We start from the raw sequence: 16,717 nt of genomic DNA, 5'->3' as shown, positions 1-16,717 counted from the left end.
GCCAATCAACTGTCTTACCCATTTAGAGGGTCTGATCCAGTTTGGGACCCCTCAGCCATTGGTTCATAGTTCATGTGTTTCCATTCGTTTGGCTATTTGTCCCTGTGCTTTATCCAACGTTGGTCTCAACAATTCTCGCTCATATAAACCCTCCTCATTTTTGCTAATTGGGGGGAAGGTGAGGTGGGCCGCAGGGGGGAGAACAAGGGAATCCGTGGCTGATATGTAGAACTGAATTGTATTGCAAAATAAAAATAAAAATTAAAAAAAAGATATAAAAAAATGCAGAACTGTGGAGCCCAGTCCCAATGGATACATTTGCAAATTAACCTCCGCACATAACTCCCAGGGGACAGTGCAGAAGAGGGGCCGGAAAGACAGTAAGAACCAGAGGGTCCGGGAGTTTGCTGTGAGATTGTGTCTCCTAGTGAAATCAGAAGCTACACCCATGACATCTCACCAACATGATTGCCCAAACGTGAGCTGAACAAGGACAATAACAACAGACATGCCAAAGTGCAGCGGGGAAAGCCCTCGAAGCCTCAACCCTACACAAAGAACTACAAGCAACTAAGGAATGCTGAGAGTGGGAGAAACCATCTTCCCCAAGGAAGAGCACAGCAATTGGTTAACCCATACCAAATGTTCATCTCTAAAAATATACATACATATAACATTATGTAGACTGAGATCATTATATTATATTATATTATATTATATTATATTATATTATATTATATTATATTATATTATATTACATATATATAAAACACAGTATATTTATTTATTTAGGAATGTGTATATGCATGTAACAGCATATGCTTATATGCATATAATAAATATGCATATAATAGCAATTAATGAAAAGAGAGACCATGAATTTAAAAGAGAGTGAGAAGGGCTATATGGAAGGTTTGGGGAGAAGAAAAGGAGGGAGGATGATGTAATTATATTATAATCTCCAAAATAAAAGAAATCATTTAAACAACAGTACAAGGCGAACATGCTAACCACAGGAGTCGGCAGTGCAGTTACGTCAATGTTTTAGCATGCCCACAGAAAGAATCAAATGAAAAGCAATAAAAATACATGTAAGTGAAGCTTAGAAAGTCTGCAATGAAATAGTAGAGTTAACAGAAACTATTCTATGATAGTTTTATTAGTAGTAGTATTAGTATTAGTATTATTAGTATTATTATTCAGCTATAACAGGTTTGTTCTATGTATCCAGAGACATGCTGACGACCTTTAACTTGCTGTTCTATGGGAAACAGCATTCTATTCTTGCCCATAATCTTCTTTAATTGTTTAAATATCCATTAAGAGAAAATTATGACTGTAGCTAACTTAGTCATGTGATTAACGTACATCAGCCCGGACAGTCAACACATGTGCACAAACATATCCAAGAGAAACAGGAGAGGGAGGACACAAAGGTTGACAAGATGGTACAGGACACTGAGGGCTTTTGTTATAACAATTCTTGTGTATGTTGATAAATAATCGAGACTTTAATTCTCTTGCGTGGGGATTCATGTGATAAAGCCTGAAGCCAAATCACTACTTTTGAAATTTTTCTTTAATTCTTATACATAATCATGTGCATGGTGATGAAAGGCTCTTATCCCAGCACTTGACAAGCTGAGGCAAAAGAATGGAGAATTCAGGGCCACCCAGGGCTGAATGAGTGAAACCCTATTTCCAAAAGCAAAAATACAGCGACGAGAACTAAAACAAGAAACAAAAAAGATCATCGTTTACATTTGTTGATATTACTCATATTGTCACCTTACTTTTCTTTGAGAATATTAATAATTTTATAGAGAACGTTGTTGTCTGACTGTGATAATTATTCTCTGTTGTTTTTTGATATTCTAACCCTGTCAGAGTAGACAAGTCTGTCTGTGTGTGTGTGTGTGTGTGTGTGTGTGTGTTCACAGACTTGAGAAATTGTTGCTTTACAACACAAAGATTTTAGTTTGTGGAATTGGAGAGATGGCAGTGTGGTTAAGAATGCTTACTTTCTTCCTGTTCAGCATCCCCAGCATCCTCATCAGGTGGCTTTCACCAGTCTCCAACTCCAGAGGATCAGCGCCCTCTTCTGGCCTCAGAAGGCACCTAAACGCACATGCACATACCCACCCACCCCATCCGCATACAAAATAAGTATTTCAAAAATATCATAGGTTTCATATTTTATTATCTGCTAGCTAAATAAAACACCATTGTTTTATTCTCCTGTATACTTAATCAAAGATGGTAGTTTTAAATTTGTGCTCTTATATAACATTGCTTTTATTCAGAACTAAATATTCTATAATTATATATTCTATTTCTATTTTAATGTAAACTGCCTTCAATTTGTACTTGTGCCTCAAATATGAAACATACTCTAAAGGCCCTAGCACCTAAAATAATGCATAATCAATACAGTTTTCTGTCCTTTGTTCCCCTTGGTGCTTTGGATATTTTTACAATGAAGCTTTTAATTCTCTGTGTAAGGCTAGCTGGTCTAGAACTCCTGTTCTTCTTGGGTCAGCTTCCCTAGTGCTAGGATTTGAGGTGTGTATCCTCATATTAAGCACATTTCTCTCTCTCTCTCTCTCTCTCTCTCTCTCTCTCTCTCTCTCTCTCTCTCTCTCCCCCCGTGTGTGTGTGTGTGTGTGTGTGTGTGTGTGTGTGTGTCTGTCTGTCTGTCTGTCTGTCTGTCTGCCTGCCTGTCTGTCTGTAGGTGTAGATGCACATCTATCCATGAGCATAAGCAGGCCAGAAGTTGTTGCTGGATAGCTTCTTTTTCATCATTGTTCACCTTATTTTTTGAGAGACAGTCTCTCTCTGAGCGTGGAGCTCACTGGTTTGTCTATTTATTTTTCTAGACTGGCTCGCTAAACTTCCCCTGGACTCTCCCTGTCTCTGTCCCCAACCATAGCACTGTGGTTACATATAGAGCTGTAGTGGCCAGATATTAAGTGAGTCTTGGTGATCCAAGCACAGACCTTCCTGTCTTTACCAGCTGAGCCACCTCCCCATACCCTGAAACTCTTACGTTCAAAAAGAAATTTCACATTTTATGGCTGTTGCAAATAGTAAGTAAAGAAATGAAATAAAAATACCTGTAACTTTACTTAATTAATTCATAATTACTTCTCAGTGACCTCAGTAACATAGTGTGTCCAGAGTGAAAAGTCAATAATATTGCAATACACTACATGTGTGTGATCAAAACACATGCATACAAGTACCTTGCTCTGTTTCTTTACAGAAAGCCACATCCTGGAAGACGTCAACAAGTGCATCATAGCCTTGAGGGACCAGGATGCTGATAACTTAGACCGAGCTGCAGGTGCCATCCGAGGACGAGCTGCAAGAGTAGCTCACATTGTCACAGGGGAAATGGACAGTTATGAACCCGGTGCTTACACGGATGGTGTGATGAAGAATGTCAACTTCCTCACAGGCACGGGTGAGTCTCTGTCCACGATGACAGCTACACAGTTCCTCATGTCTGAATCTGCAAAGCAACCAAATATCTGTACATGGGAAGATGAAAGGTCTCAGTCTGTGTCACTTGATCCCACACATAGCACATCCCTATACCATATAATTGGTGTCTGGTATCCTGTCGTTATGTGACTTGAAACTTATCCCAGTGGAAAAAATATATTCATTGAGAAAAAAAAAAAAAAAAAGGTCTTTTTAAATACATGCATTACTCCCAGGGCCTTAGCCACTTGTGAGTGTTTATTAATGTTAGAGATGTTTGGAGCTATAATTAGGCCAGCATGGGGTTAAGCATGCAGTAGTTTGCAGGCTTTCATTTGGCTATATTATTGGTACCCCTGGGTTTCTTATTATTTAACCATAGCAGGTTTTTCCTATGTATCCAGAGACATGCTGGCTACCTTTAGCTTGCAATTCTATGGAAAATAGCTTTCTATTCTTGCCCCAATTCTTCTTTCATTGTTTAAGAAATATATAATACGTGACTGTTTCGGTGGCAGTACTCAAGTTACTATTTTCTAAAATTGGGCAGAGAATGCTTTGAATCACTCTCAATATAATGATATTTTTCTTTCAAATACTATTGTTAACATTTCTCCAAGAGACCCATGAAAGTCAGGATTCATAGAGAATCATGAACAAGGATGGCAGTCAACAGTTTTTATAAATCGTTATGGCAGAGCTCCTTCCTATAAACCACAAACCACTTTTGTGAAATTGAAAATCCTGTGGAGATTTTATATATGTATGTATATATATATATATATATATATATATATATATATATGTATGTATGTATATTGCCTCTTGACAATAGAGTGAGGTTGTGTCTGGGATTCCTGCAGATATCATATTTAAATCATCCTTTCTTAAGAGATACGTAGGGCATGTTAACTTTGAAATTTTTTTCATATTATTTGTGAAAAAAGAGGAATGGACAATACTTTTAATTTTTTCATTTTATTTTATGTTTTTAGATGTTTTGTTCATGCCTCATGTGCATGTATGCCCCTAAGACCAGAAGAGGGCATCAGGTCCCCTGAGACTGGTGTTGCAGACAATGTGATCCACTATGTGGATGCTGAGAATTGAATTTAGGTCCTCTGCAAGATCAGTCAGTGCTCTTAACTGCTGAGCCATCTCTTCATCCCTGATGGACGATCTTTAAAACAAAATGAAACAGAGCAACAACAACAAAAACACTTCTTCCATTTTAAAATTTGAAACTCTTAAGATGATTTAAGAAAAATATATCAATCATTGATAACTTTCTCATCATCTCTTTAAACATACTTCTCAAATAATGAAATGGTCTGAGGAAAGGTGGTAAAGGCACATCTATAGCTCTTGATATTAAACTAATATTTCCACATCCACTCCTCAGAGATATTAATGAAACAAATCAAGCACACAGTCAGTTATGGTGGTATAATCCATCAATCCCAGCTCTCAGACTAGGCCGGCATGGAGTCTGAGGCACAGTATCATCAAGAATTCAAGGCCTGCCTGTGCTGCATTTGAGACCCTGTTTCAAAACACACAAAAATAATTGAGAACATATTAGTTGCTCCTTTTATTGTTTGGAAATATGTGTACTGGCTTTGGAAGTTGGTTATGTTACAGTCATTTAATATCTCTTTCTATTCCAGATTTGTGTGATCCTTTATTGGTTCAAATCAAGTACTAATTATCTGTGTCCATTTTTAGGGAAAAAGTTTATTCTGGAGGCATCTTGAGTAACCATGGTCCGGGAACACAGATTTAGCTTACCCCAAATTCCATGTTCCAGTGTGGAAGCAGTTTCATGAAGTTTTATAGTTTTATATAACAAAGATGTGTCATAAATCGAGGCAAGTTCAGAATACATTGGTGGGTCCATCAGAAAAAGGTGGGTACAGCAAGATGGGAGAAGCCCACGATCCTATCAGATGACATCCTTAGCTTTCGAGTTGGTGGAAACTAGGGTCTGGTCAATTAACAGGTTCCATTTCCCACCTTCCAAAATGGCATTTTAAATATGAGGGAAATTGTGCGAAGCATTTTCTTTTCTATCCAGGTGAAAATTTCCTGTGGGGTGAAGTGGCTGGAGTCCACCAGGGTTGCATGAACTTTGCTTGCATCTCAGTTCTGTGATTGTGTTAGGCGAGTCTCACCTGCAGACGCTGTGGCCATAACATCTCTATGAGGTGCCAAGTCCGCACTTTTAAACTCCATAGGCAGAGAGCACATCTGCCAGAAGCACAGGGTGAAGTGGAAGTGAATTCCTCCAGTGTTGAGAACTGCTGGCAGTCATTCTACATTAGAAAAAGTAGCCAAATCACTCAGACATTGAAATACATTCTTGTTAATGCATCTGTGATTATTAATGACTGTACCAAATATTCACAATCAGAAAGAGCTAACAAATCCCCCTTTCCTCTCTTTACTTGTAAAATAACATTAATTAAAATATCCCATTCAAATCATGTTTTACATTCCAAAGGTGAGACGTATAGAATATTTTGGGCTATTTTGTAAAAAGTGAATCTTATTATGAAATGCATAATTTATGACTCCTAACTAATCGTCTTGGTCTCTTTCAGACAAGCTTTAGGCATATCCTTGAAGTACACTTCTGTTTTCTTCTTCGTAAAAATAAGTCTAATTCAAAATTTCCTCCAAATAGCTTTCCTTGAAATTTATCAAAAGCGTGCCTCACAAAAGGGAATTCAGAGCAATGAACTAAATGAAAAACCCTAATTATATCAGTTTGATCTTAACCAAAGCTGAGGACTGTGTGTTCTCTCTCTCCCATGGAGACATTGTCTATTTAATACATAAAAATTGTCTATTAAATATATAAATATTTCTAACTCTTCTGTCCTACCCCATTGACTGATGGGTAACAGTCATCTTTGTTCACCCCTGGGTCATATCTTGGACTTATCATTTAAATACTTACCAAATTACATAATTGGAAATGTCATGTTTTGTGTTGTAAAGCCTTAGTAGCTCACATTTTAGCAAAAGAATACTAATGTGGCCTGTTTTTCTCCTGTGAATAGTTTTTTTTTTTTTTTTTATTCCTGAGACCCCCTAATGTTTAGAAAATTTGCTGTAAGTATCATCATGAATGACGGAGCCTCTGCTATCTTGTCTCAGTTACAGAAAGAGTTCATGGAACATGGTGCCTTGATTTTTTGATCATACTTTGTGGCTCATTAACAGTTTTTCTGTTTTTTCTGACCTCCTAGGTTATTCTCCACATTAGGATATAAGGCTGCCCTGCTTCCATTCAGAAACTGACATTGTCCCCTCCTACTAGTTTGAAGGGAAATGCAGTCAATAGTGGAGAGCTACTTTTTGCCAACAGAGGCATAGCATTCTAATCTTCAAATGAAATCCTTTATGTTCTCACAATTCTACCCCAGCACTGAGCTCCTTCACCTGTTGGGAAACCCTTCTGGGGAGGGGGCTTGGATTAACTTGTTGTTTGTTGGTGTTTGAGACAGGGTCTCTCCATGTAGTCCTGGCTGTCCTAGAGCTTGCTATGTAGACCTGGCTGGCTTTGAACTCACAGAGACCCTCCTGCCTCTGCCTTCCAAGTGCTGGGATTAAAGGCATAAGTGCCACACATCTGGCCTGGATTAGGGTTGTTTTTTTTGTCTTTTTTTTTTTGTTTTTTTTTGTTTGTTTGTTTGGTTGGTTTTTTTTTTTGTTTTTTCGAGACAGGGTTTCTCTGTGTAGCTTTGTGCCTTTCCTGGAACTCGCTTTAGAGACCAGGCTGGCCTCGAACTCATAGAAATCTGCCTGCTTCTGCCTCCAGAGTGCTGGGATTAAAGGCGTGCGCCACCACCGCCCAGCTCTGGATTAGTTTTTAAAATAACCTGAAAAACTGCAACATGAAAGCTAGAAGTTACCCCCTTAATACCAACTTTAGTTCTTTCTTATGATGTTCGGGAGAGGCCGACTACAGAATGGACCTGGTAGAGTATATTTTCCTGTGGCTATCGGCTCTATCAAAGTCAGGAATGAGCAGGTCCAAAAGCATCCATTGTTGCAAACCATCCAACCCTACCTCATTTCACTGTCGGCCAGAAATAGAGATAAAAACAGAGCAGACACATAAATGACCCCGAACAAGACATCCTGATTGCCCCTGCTCTTGGAAACTAGTATTTATTGGAAATAATAGTACATTCACCCAGTGACTGATGAATCCCAAACTGCAGATGTAGCCCTGTGGACAGAGTCTGTGCTTGTTGTGCCCAAATCCCTGGGATCAGTCTCAGCACCATAAAAACAAGGCATGGTGGTGCACACCTATAATCTCAACACTTAGGAGGTAGAGGCTGTAAACTGGTAAGTGTTAGCCTTGTCTACGGTGGCTCCTAACTCATGATAATGAAACCCAATAAAAATAAAAATAAAGGAAGAGGAGAAGAAAAATGCATGTCTGGGAGCCCTTCTTTCTTAAAGCCCTGGGGACTCAGACTGTTATACACCCCCCCCCAAGGCATTTGAGACACTTGAAAATTTATTTGAGGCCGCTTGTGAAAATTTCTGTTGTGGTTTTTCTTCATATAGATTTAAATAGCAGTTAGAATTGACTAAACTGACAATTAACTAAATAGAATGGATTGTGTTGGTAAGCTAGACTCAGACAGGCTGCATTCCGTATGGTGCATCTCTGCCCGACAATCCTAATAAGCAGTTGCACACAAATGCCAAAGGATTTGGTCCAAAGGTCCTGGCTCTCTGCAGCATTTGAAAATTGGTATTCTACATTGTAGGTGTGACTGAAAGAAATCTCCTCTGCCCAGCAGAGTGAAGCAATATCATTTTCACAGCAGAGGTGGCTGGAGCTTCTTGGTGTCTTCTCCTTTGTTGTTCCTAAACCACGGTCTCTAACCACGTCATCTTTGCCTCCATTTCCTCGTATAGCTGGTCTGCTTTGTTTAATTCATTTTCCTCAGATTCACTAAACATGTTTTCCAGGGTGTGTTACCAAAAACCCAGCCCATATGATTTCAGTAGATTTGAACACACTAAGGCTGTAACCATCTCTATCTAGGTCTAGCCCATGTCATGCCTCTCATTTTGGAATATTCTTACCACTTTTTATTAATTAATTAATGTATTTATTTGGGTTTTTTTCGAGACAGGATCTCTCTGTGTAGCTTTGGAGCCTGTCCTAGAAGTTGCTCTGTAGACCAGGCTGGCCTCGAACTCACAGAGATCCACCTACCTCTGCCTCCCAAATGCTGGGAATTAAAGGCTCATGCCACTACTGCCCGGTATCCTACCTCTTGTTTAACATGTCAAATTATATTCATCTTTCAAGAAACTGCTTTCAGTCTCGGCTTTTAGAAATCCTTTTATTTCTTCCAGCAGCCCTAATTTCTTTATGTTCAATGTAATGTGGCCCTTGAGAGATATGTCTCTAAGTAACCATAGTTCAGACAACCTCATAACTCTTTGCAAATCATCCAGAAATGACTTTCTTTCCATAGCTGCAGGACCAAGGGATAGCCCTATTCATTTCTTTGCATTATCTCTTCCAAACACGGCATATCTTATATTAAGTTAAAGATAAATAAATTATTAACAAAACTTAAACTCTTTTTGGAAACCTCAATTTTTAAAAGTTAATTAATTTAAAAGAGTTGTTTATTTCAGGCTGGTCTTGAACTCACAATCCTGCTTCCACTTCCCAGATGCTGGAAATTCAAGCACAGGATATCATTGTCTTGTTGGCTAGTATGATTTGGCTAATTCTGTTCTTGCAGTTGGAATGCTCTCTCTTGTTTATTACCATCTATACTGACCTTTGAACACTGACTCAAAGGTTACCACCCTTGCAAAAGTACTCTGGACTCCCTTTCAGTGACAGTTAATTACTCTGTCCCAGGATGTGTTTGTCTCCTAGTGGAGGTTTATATCCCTTTATCTATGGTCATAACCAGCCATTTACAAGCAACTTTTTCCTACTAGGCTGCTTTATCCTTAAAGGCAGGCACCTGAGTTCATTTCTGCATCTCTCTGCTGGGGATGTCTTTCTGTATGCTGTGAATGTGTGTTGCTCTGATTTGGTTGGTAAATAAAATGGTGATTGGCCAGTAGCCAGGCAGGAAGTATAGTATAGGCAGGATAAGCAGAGAGGAGAATTCTGGGAACAGGAAGGCTGAGTCAGGAGTCACCAGCCAGACACAGAGGAAGCAAGATGTGAAGGCAGAACTGAGAAAAGGTACCAAGCCACGTGGCTGAACACAAATAAGAATTATTGAGTTAATTTAAGTGTAAGAGCTAGTCAATAGTTAGCCTGAGCTAAAATGGCCAAGCAGTTTTAATTAATATAAGCCTCCATGTGTTTACTTGGGTCCAAGTGGCCGCAGAGCCAAGCAGGACCAGGAAAACTTCAGCTACATCTCTCCTTAGTGGATTGTCTGCCTACTTGATTACCAAGTTCTTCTCTACCATTTAAACTTAACATTTATTATAAGATCACATTGTGATGTAGCATAGTGTAATTAATAAGATGTCATCTCTATTGAGGAAAACAGAAGCAGTGGGCTCTGTTAAAGGCCAGGGCAGAAGAAAGATTAAGGAAGTCATTCATTACTGTGCAGAGTTAGATATTAACCACTTCTAGAAAGCTTGGGTCAGCCTTTTAAAAGGTTCCTCAGTGAGCTGTTGAACAAGAGATCAGGACTTTTGTGTATTCAATTACTTACAAGAGACATCAATGAAACACATCTGTTGAAAGACCCCACTGAACTGGACTTCAACACCACTTTCAGCAAATTGTTGTGAGTGGCAGCAACCAGGATTTCAAACTCAGAGACCATCATTGGCAACCCCCTGCCCCTTTCAACAGCCTGAGAAAGGATTCTGAATTACACTCTTTCTTCCTTTCGCTCCAAGCCTGAATCTCACGCCCAAGAACACAGGTACCAAGAGAGGCTTCTTAAAGCCTTATGTCTGTGGATCACTTAGCTAAGCCAGGATAGCCAGGTATCTTTTAGGTAGAAATTGCAGGTCAGTCATGGCTTTGAAAAAGTTTTATCCTGCCCAAGCTGGGACTGTTAGGTATAAGTGTAAAGAACTTGCATCTAAATAGAATGTCTGCCTAATATAAACCTATCTTCTCTCCAATGACTGGATTACTATAGGACTCAAATCTAGCAGCCAAGAGCAGAGAGCAATGAACTAATTGATACATTCTAGTGCTTATCTCACTCTCTCCTTCCCATCAGTCTAGGTCTATCCCATAAAATGGACCTGCCCACATTCAATATGGGTTCTCTTTCCTCAATTAACCCAATGAAGAACTATCTCACATGCATGCCCACAGGCCAACATAATGCAAACAATTCCTCATTGGGACTGTTTCCAGGTGATTCTTGGTTGTTTCACCTTTAAAATAAAGACTAACTCCATAAATACCAAAATGCCATATATATATATATATATATATATATATATATATATATATATATATATATATATATACACACACACACACACACTGTGCAAAGGAAAAGATTTTTCGGACCTTTTGGCTATAGTTCATTGACTCACAATTTCCTAGTCAATAATATCCTATTAGAAAAAAGGACAGATTCTGATGCATTAGTAGAAATTTTACAGTCAGAAAATGAAATAAAAGGCTTAAGACTGGATTTTAGAAGAGCATAGGCAGAGACTGAAACATCTCCCTATGTAGAAAATGTGAAATGTGACTTTGAAGATGCTGCCAAAAGAAAAAAGGATTAAAGATAGAAGAGATGAATTGGCATGGGATAAAAGGAAGGGAGATGTGGCGGAGAAATAAAAGAATGGGTATCTGCTCTTTGGTTCTTTACCAGTGTGAATATGAAGATGTTTCTGTGGTCTTACATCTTCTTTAGCTCTGTCCTAACTCAGATGATCTCCAAGAAAACAGGACACCACCGAGAAAGAGAAGTTGGCCACACCTCTGGTTCTTACCCTACTGGCATATACTTCTATCCAGAAAAGGACAAACTTTTACTTTTTCCATGATCCTTTTATAGGGTACAAGTAAATTTGATAAGAATTTATATTTAAATGTTTCAAGCATGAAGTATTCCCTTTGGGTCTGGGTTGAAAGCCACAGAATGTACTGATGGTTAAATTAGGCAACAAGCCCTCAAGAAGACTGAAGAACAAGTAGAAAAATAGTGAAAACACCAGAGATGCTCTATCTGGCACCAATGTCAAAGTCAGCCTGAGCTTCTGGAGGTTCTGTTACAACCCATGCTGAAACTTTGATGGTATCATAGTGTGACACTGGACGTCACAGATGCTACAGTGGTTTAACACCACTTTCCAGGTCTCTCTATCACTAGAATAAATCCTAAAATATATCTGTTTGTGTTTTACTTATTCCTAATCCCTCTTTCTTGGCATTATGTCAGCATAATGTAATTTATGAATCCACATCTTGGTTTTCAGCGTGTGGAAGGTGATTACTGAGCCTTTAAGTCACAGTGGAGACTCTTCTACATCATACCGGCTGATGATACTGCATCACAAGAAGTAGCTTTATGAGGGAAGGGAAGGGTGATGATGAGAAGCAGAAGATGATTACCAACCCATGAAAGGACATAGATTAAGGAAAGATTGATTTTTACCCACCAAATCGGTCATCACAGTGACAAAGGAGTAACTTCTACCCCTGACCAATTAGGAACATGGCCCTCAGTGGCTAGTTACAGCCTTAGTTCTTTATGATTGATTATGACATTTTTAAATCAAACATACAAACTTCCTATATGCCTAGTAGATATACTAATAGGCATTTCTATGATATGACATAAACCCAAGGTATGTTTATGGGAGGACATTTTTATAACATATAATGTGGGTATGTTCATTACCAAGAGAACATAATAGAGGGTTATTTTTTAGATGCTTTTGTGAAAACATGAGAGTCTTCTATGAAAATTAGGAAAAATCAAAGAAGTACAGAATACACTTCAATGACTCCTTTACTTAATTGCGATAACAATAAAAAGTGCCAGACCTGTATCTCATAACTCTTTAAACGTAAAATCATACATATTGGAGTGTATCATTTTGTTTTAAATCCAGCTAGGTGAGGGACATTTAGTTAATGTCTTTATTGATTAGTTTAGTTCTTTGAAAATTCCATACAAATATACACACAAATATGTATTTGTGCCCACTGAGGAAACGTTGGTTCCACCTTGACCTTTAAGGTGTGTATCCGCAATGTGAAAGTACTGCAATACATGTTCTGATGGCTTTTCCTTGCTTGCACTGTCTATCTCCCTCCCACCACCAGCCTTTCCTCAGATCCCTACTAGTCCTTTCCCAGGTTCAGTATTTTTGGTTTGTTTTGAGATGCATTTGATCTTATCAGGGCCCTAGGTGTCACCATTGCCTTGCACTACCCATGAGAGCTTACAGGAGTCATCAGTGTGTCCACAACTAAAGGCACTGATTTCTGCACCCCCTGAATCTGTCAGTAGAGGGCAGATCAGCAGTGAGGGCAGAGCCCCTGAGCCCTTCCTCCACCCATGCTTGACTGTGGACATGTCTGTTATTATGCAGACTGAGGGTGGGTACCCACAAGCTGTTGTGAGTTTATGATTGACATGGTTGTGTCTTACCTGGAGATGAGATTTTATAACCCTTCACCCTGTCTTCCAGCTCTTAATATTCTTCTCATGATGTTCCCCAAGCCTCAGAGGGGATGGTATACATGTCTTGTTTCGGGCTGACCCCTCATCATCACTTCATCTCAGCGACTTGTGCAGCCATAGGTATCTGCATTGACTGTTTCAGTAGAGAGTTCGCTAATAAAGGACAAGGGTAGCAATTGTCTGTGGTCATGTTTAGAAGACAGTCTGATGCTATATCAACTGGCTAAACAGCATATTGAGTTCCCTCCTACAATCAAACACTTCCTCTGACATCTTTTATATTGTTGTTGTTGTTGTTATTATTATTATTATTATTATTTGCCAGGTTTAATGTATCAGGCATAGATTCTCTCAGTGGAGAGGGTATACAATCTAATAATATGTGCTCTGTGACAGCATAAACTAATGTCTAATAAAAGTACGGTTCTTGTTTGTCTGTTGAGAAAAGTATAGCAGTATAGAGGCTAGTGGGGATCAAATACTCTGGGGTCGGGAGTAGTCAGTCATAGATTCTCCCTGGAAAATTGGAGTACTGAAGAGATCACTATTTCAACCCCCTCTAGCTAACACACACTATCATGTCATATCACAGTTGGAAGGGGGCTCTGGGCTAGACCTCTGTCTACTGAGAAAGGCAACAATTAAGGTTCCTCATACAAGAATTATAGTAAAATATTTCATGAAATAGCACAGTGTGTACATTTCTAATGATGTAGACTCTATCTAGCAGAAGTACTTTTCCTTTTCATTTCATCTTGAAAATCAGATTTGTGAAATTTATAAGATAATTCCCTTCTGTTGTTTGAAGCATATTTTATGTATTAGTTGCCTTTAGCTGAAAATAAAATTAATCTTGCTTTCTAAAGAGATTTTTATGTATAATATAGGAAAGTGCATTTGTATATTTATTGATGTGAACTGACAAAGCTTTTAATATGATCACATGTAAAACTGAATTTGAGGCTCAAGGTCATCGAGGTTAGCAGAAAACTGAATTAGTGTGTCCCCTTCTTCTCTCCTTTGGTTTCAGAGAGACCATTACTCATGTCTGGTACAAAAGTCAGAGTGAGTTTCTCTTGCTGGTACATGGATGGCAACAAAACCAGAAGTTAATTGTCAGTGGCCATAGCTTTTCCTCCCCCCAAATGTCTTCCCTGTCACTCTTAAACATGCAATCCTGAAGTCTGGGGGTGCTCACAGCTAACAAAATTATATCACCAAATTTCCTAATAAGAGTGATTTTAGTAAGTGAAAAAAAAATCAAACATGAAAAGGTTTTTTTTTTTTTTATTAAATTTACTTCTTTGTGTGTGTATCCAGGCAGGTATGGCGGGAAGGTTAATGTGTCTTAGTGCATGTGTGGAGGTCAAGGACAATTTGGTGCTTTCTTTCCAGTATGTGAGTTCCTGGTGTGTACACTCAGCTCATCAGATTTATTGATAAGCACTTGTATCACCTGAACTACCTCACTGGCTGGGAGTGAGCATTCACTAAAAAGGTGGATAGCATATGTTGATTTTTTCCAAAGTGAGGCAAGCTGTATTTATGCTGCCACACTTCATCGACGAGAAGGCACACATGGCATAAGAAGTGATTGCTGTGAGGAGGAAGGTACATCAGCAGGTCAGTGTTTGGAAGTGCCAACATCATCTGTGAGCTTCGTTAATTGGTGAGAACATTTTACTCAGTAATGTCCATATTAAAGTCATGAGTTGGTGAATGGAAGACCATTTACCTACCTTGTCAAGAACTGTAGACATAGTGATATTTCCAAAGGCCAGTAGAGCATGGGAAAATTATTTGAAAGGGAAGGTGTTTTAAATGGTACCCACATAGTAGGAAGTATAATGCTAAGTAGGAGTGGAACAAATACACATCACAAAAGTATTGTTAATTGAGCTAGGGAAGATAGAAATAACCATGAAAAGCCAAAGAGATTATTAACTAGGAAGCCTTCCTATCATACGCAATGCTACTTTCTGTTAACATACATTCTTACTTCAAAAAAAAAAAATGGCATGGGTGGACAGCTCAGAGGTAAGAGCACCTGCAGAGTACCTGAGTTCAGATCCTATTATTCACACAGGGTGGCTCACAATCGCCTGCAACTCCAGCTCCAGGAGATCTAATACCTTCTTCTGGCCTCTGAGGGGACAGCACTCACATATATACAAACCTGCACACAGCACACTATACACATGACTAAAACCAACTAGAGGTAAATCTTTAAAATTAATTAACTTTGGAGACTGGAGAGATGACTTAGTTATCAAGAGTACTTTCTGGTCTTGTAGAGGAATTAGACTCTGTTTTCAGCACCCACATGGTAACTAACAAACATCTGTAACTTCAGTTCAAAAGGTACCCATGCCATTTCCTGGTCTCTGTAGGCAGTGCACACATATTGTACATGCAGGAAAAAGCATCCATACACATAGAATAAAAATAAATAAATCTTTAAATAAATAATTGAATTTTCCAGTTCATGGTAATCTACAGCTTCCTTTTTCAACAATTATGGTAGAAAGTATTACAGCTTCGCAATCCTAATGCTAGCAGGAGATTTCCTCTCTTAAAATGTATTAGTAACCCAGTGGTATATTGAAAGATGTCGTTCATTCTGGTGATCACCCACTGTTTAATTTTACTGTCTGCCAAAATCTGTAGCAGTTAAAGTTAAGTGAACAATTTATGTTTTAAAATTCTCTGCTGATATAGAGATTTTTTAAAGGTACCATTTATTATAAACACTACAGGCAGTATTTTTTAAAGAGTCCAGCTATTCTAAAGTCTAGTTTTACTCTTGTTTTTTATTGATCTAGGAAAGGTTATGCACATCTCTTTACCACCTGTCTCAAAATTTCTGCATAGCCTGCAAGAAGAATTAAGAGCATTAATTTTGAAAATAAGCTCACTTTGAATATAAAACAGTGAAGTTGAAATATTGTCCTCTTCCATCTCTCCTTTCTGATTTATCCATCTGCTACTTATAAACGTGTAAATATTTCAGTTTTGATTATTATTTTTCTATTTATCTTCTCTTAACAGTCAAAGTTAAGAATATTTAAATCCAGAGACAAAATTTGGTTTTGTGTTTCTTTTCTTGTTTATTACAAATGCTAAAGCTGGGCATGGTGGCACAGACCCTTAATTCTCACACTTGGGAGGCAGGGGTAGGTGGATCTCTGTGAGTCTGTGGCTAGCCTGGCCTATGTAATGAATTCCAGGATAGCCAGGGATAGTTAGCAAAACTCTGCCTCCAAATATAATAAATAAATGAAACACACAACAATAAAAGGTCAATGAGACAGACTAAGTATGCATAAATTTCCTACCCTAGTCTAATATCTTTTAAAAGTAATGTTTAAAATTGCAAAGAAAACAAACCTGTAAATCCAAGTGCAAGGGTATAGAACCATGAGAGACATCCCACTCACAAGAAAAGATCAGAGAGACACTTCCCTCTTACCCTACCCTTCCAACCCTGTGTCCGCTCTTCTGTTTTTAACCCATCCAATTTCTGTTTCTCATAAACCATTGAACATGTG

At 38.5% G+C, this 16,717-nt stretch overlaps 1 protein-coding gene across 4 annotated transcripts in view; it reads left to right on the top strand.

The window, feature by feature from the left end:
- Positions 1 to 16,717, top strand: part of Ctnna3 (catenin alpha 3) — a 1,349,586-nt gene that overhangs the window by 982,450 nt on the left and 350,419 nt on the right. For 3 of the 4 annotated variants that reach the window (XR_009383445.1, XM_059281472.1, XM_059281473.1), the window contains one exon: positions 3,263 to 3,463. Coding sequence is in view for 2 of the 4 variants with exons in the window: in XM_059281472.1 (XP_059137455.1) it covers positions 3,263 to 3,463 (201 nt within the window). In the remaining 2 variants the exon portion in view is untranslated. Of the gene's footprint in view, positions 1 to 3,262; positions 3,464 to 16,717 lie in introns of those variants that run through there. The other variant, XM_059281474.1, reaches the window with a different exon arrangement.

This window comes from Peromyscus eremicus, chromosome 16_21 (assembly GCF_949786415.1).
Source record: "Peromyscus eremicus chromosome 16_21, PerEre_H2_v1, whole genome shotgun sequence".
In the NCBI taxonomy this organism is placed as follows: Eukaryota; Metazoa; Chordata; class Mammalia; order Rodentia; family Cricetidae; genus Peromyscus; species Peromyscus eremicus.
The sequence above is the reverse complement of the archived record's forward strand: the minus strand, read 5'-3'. Positions and strand labels throughout refer to the sequence as shown.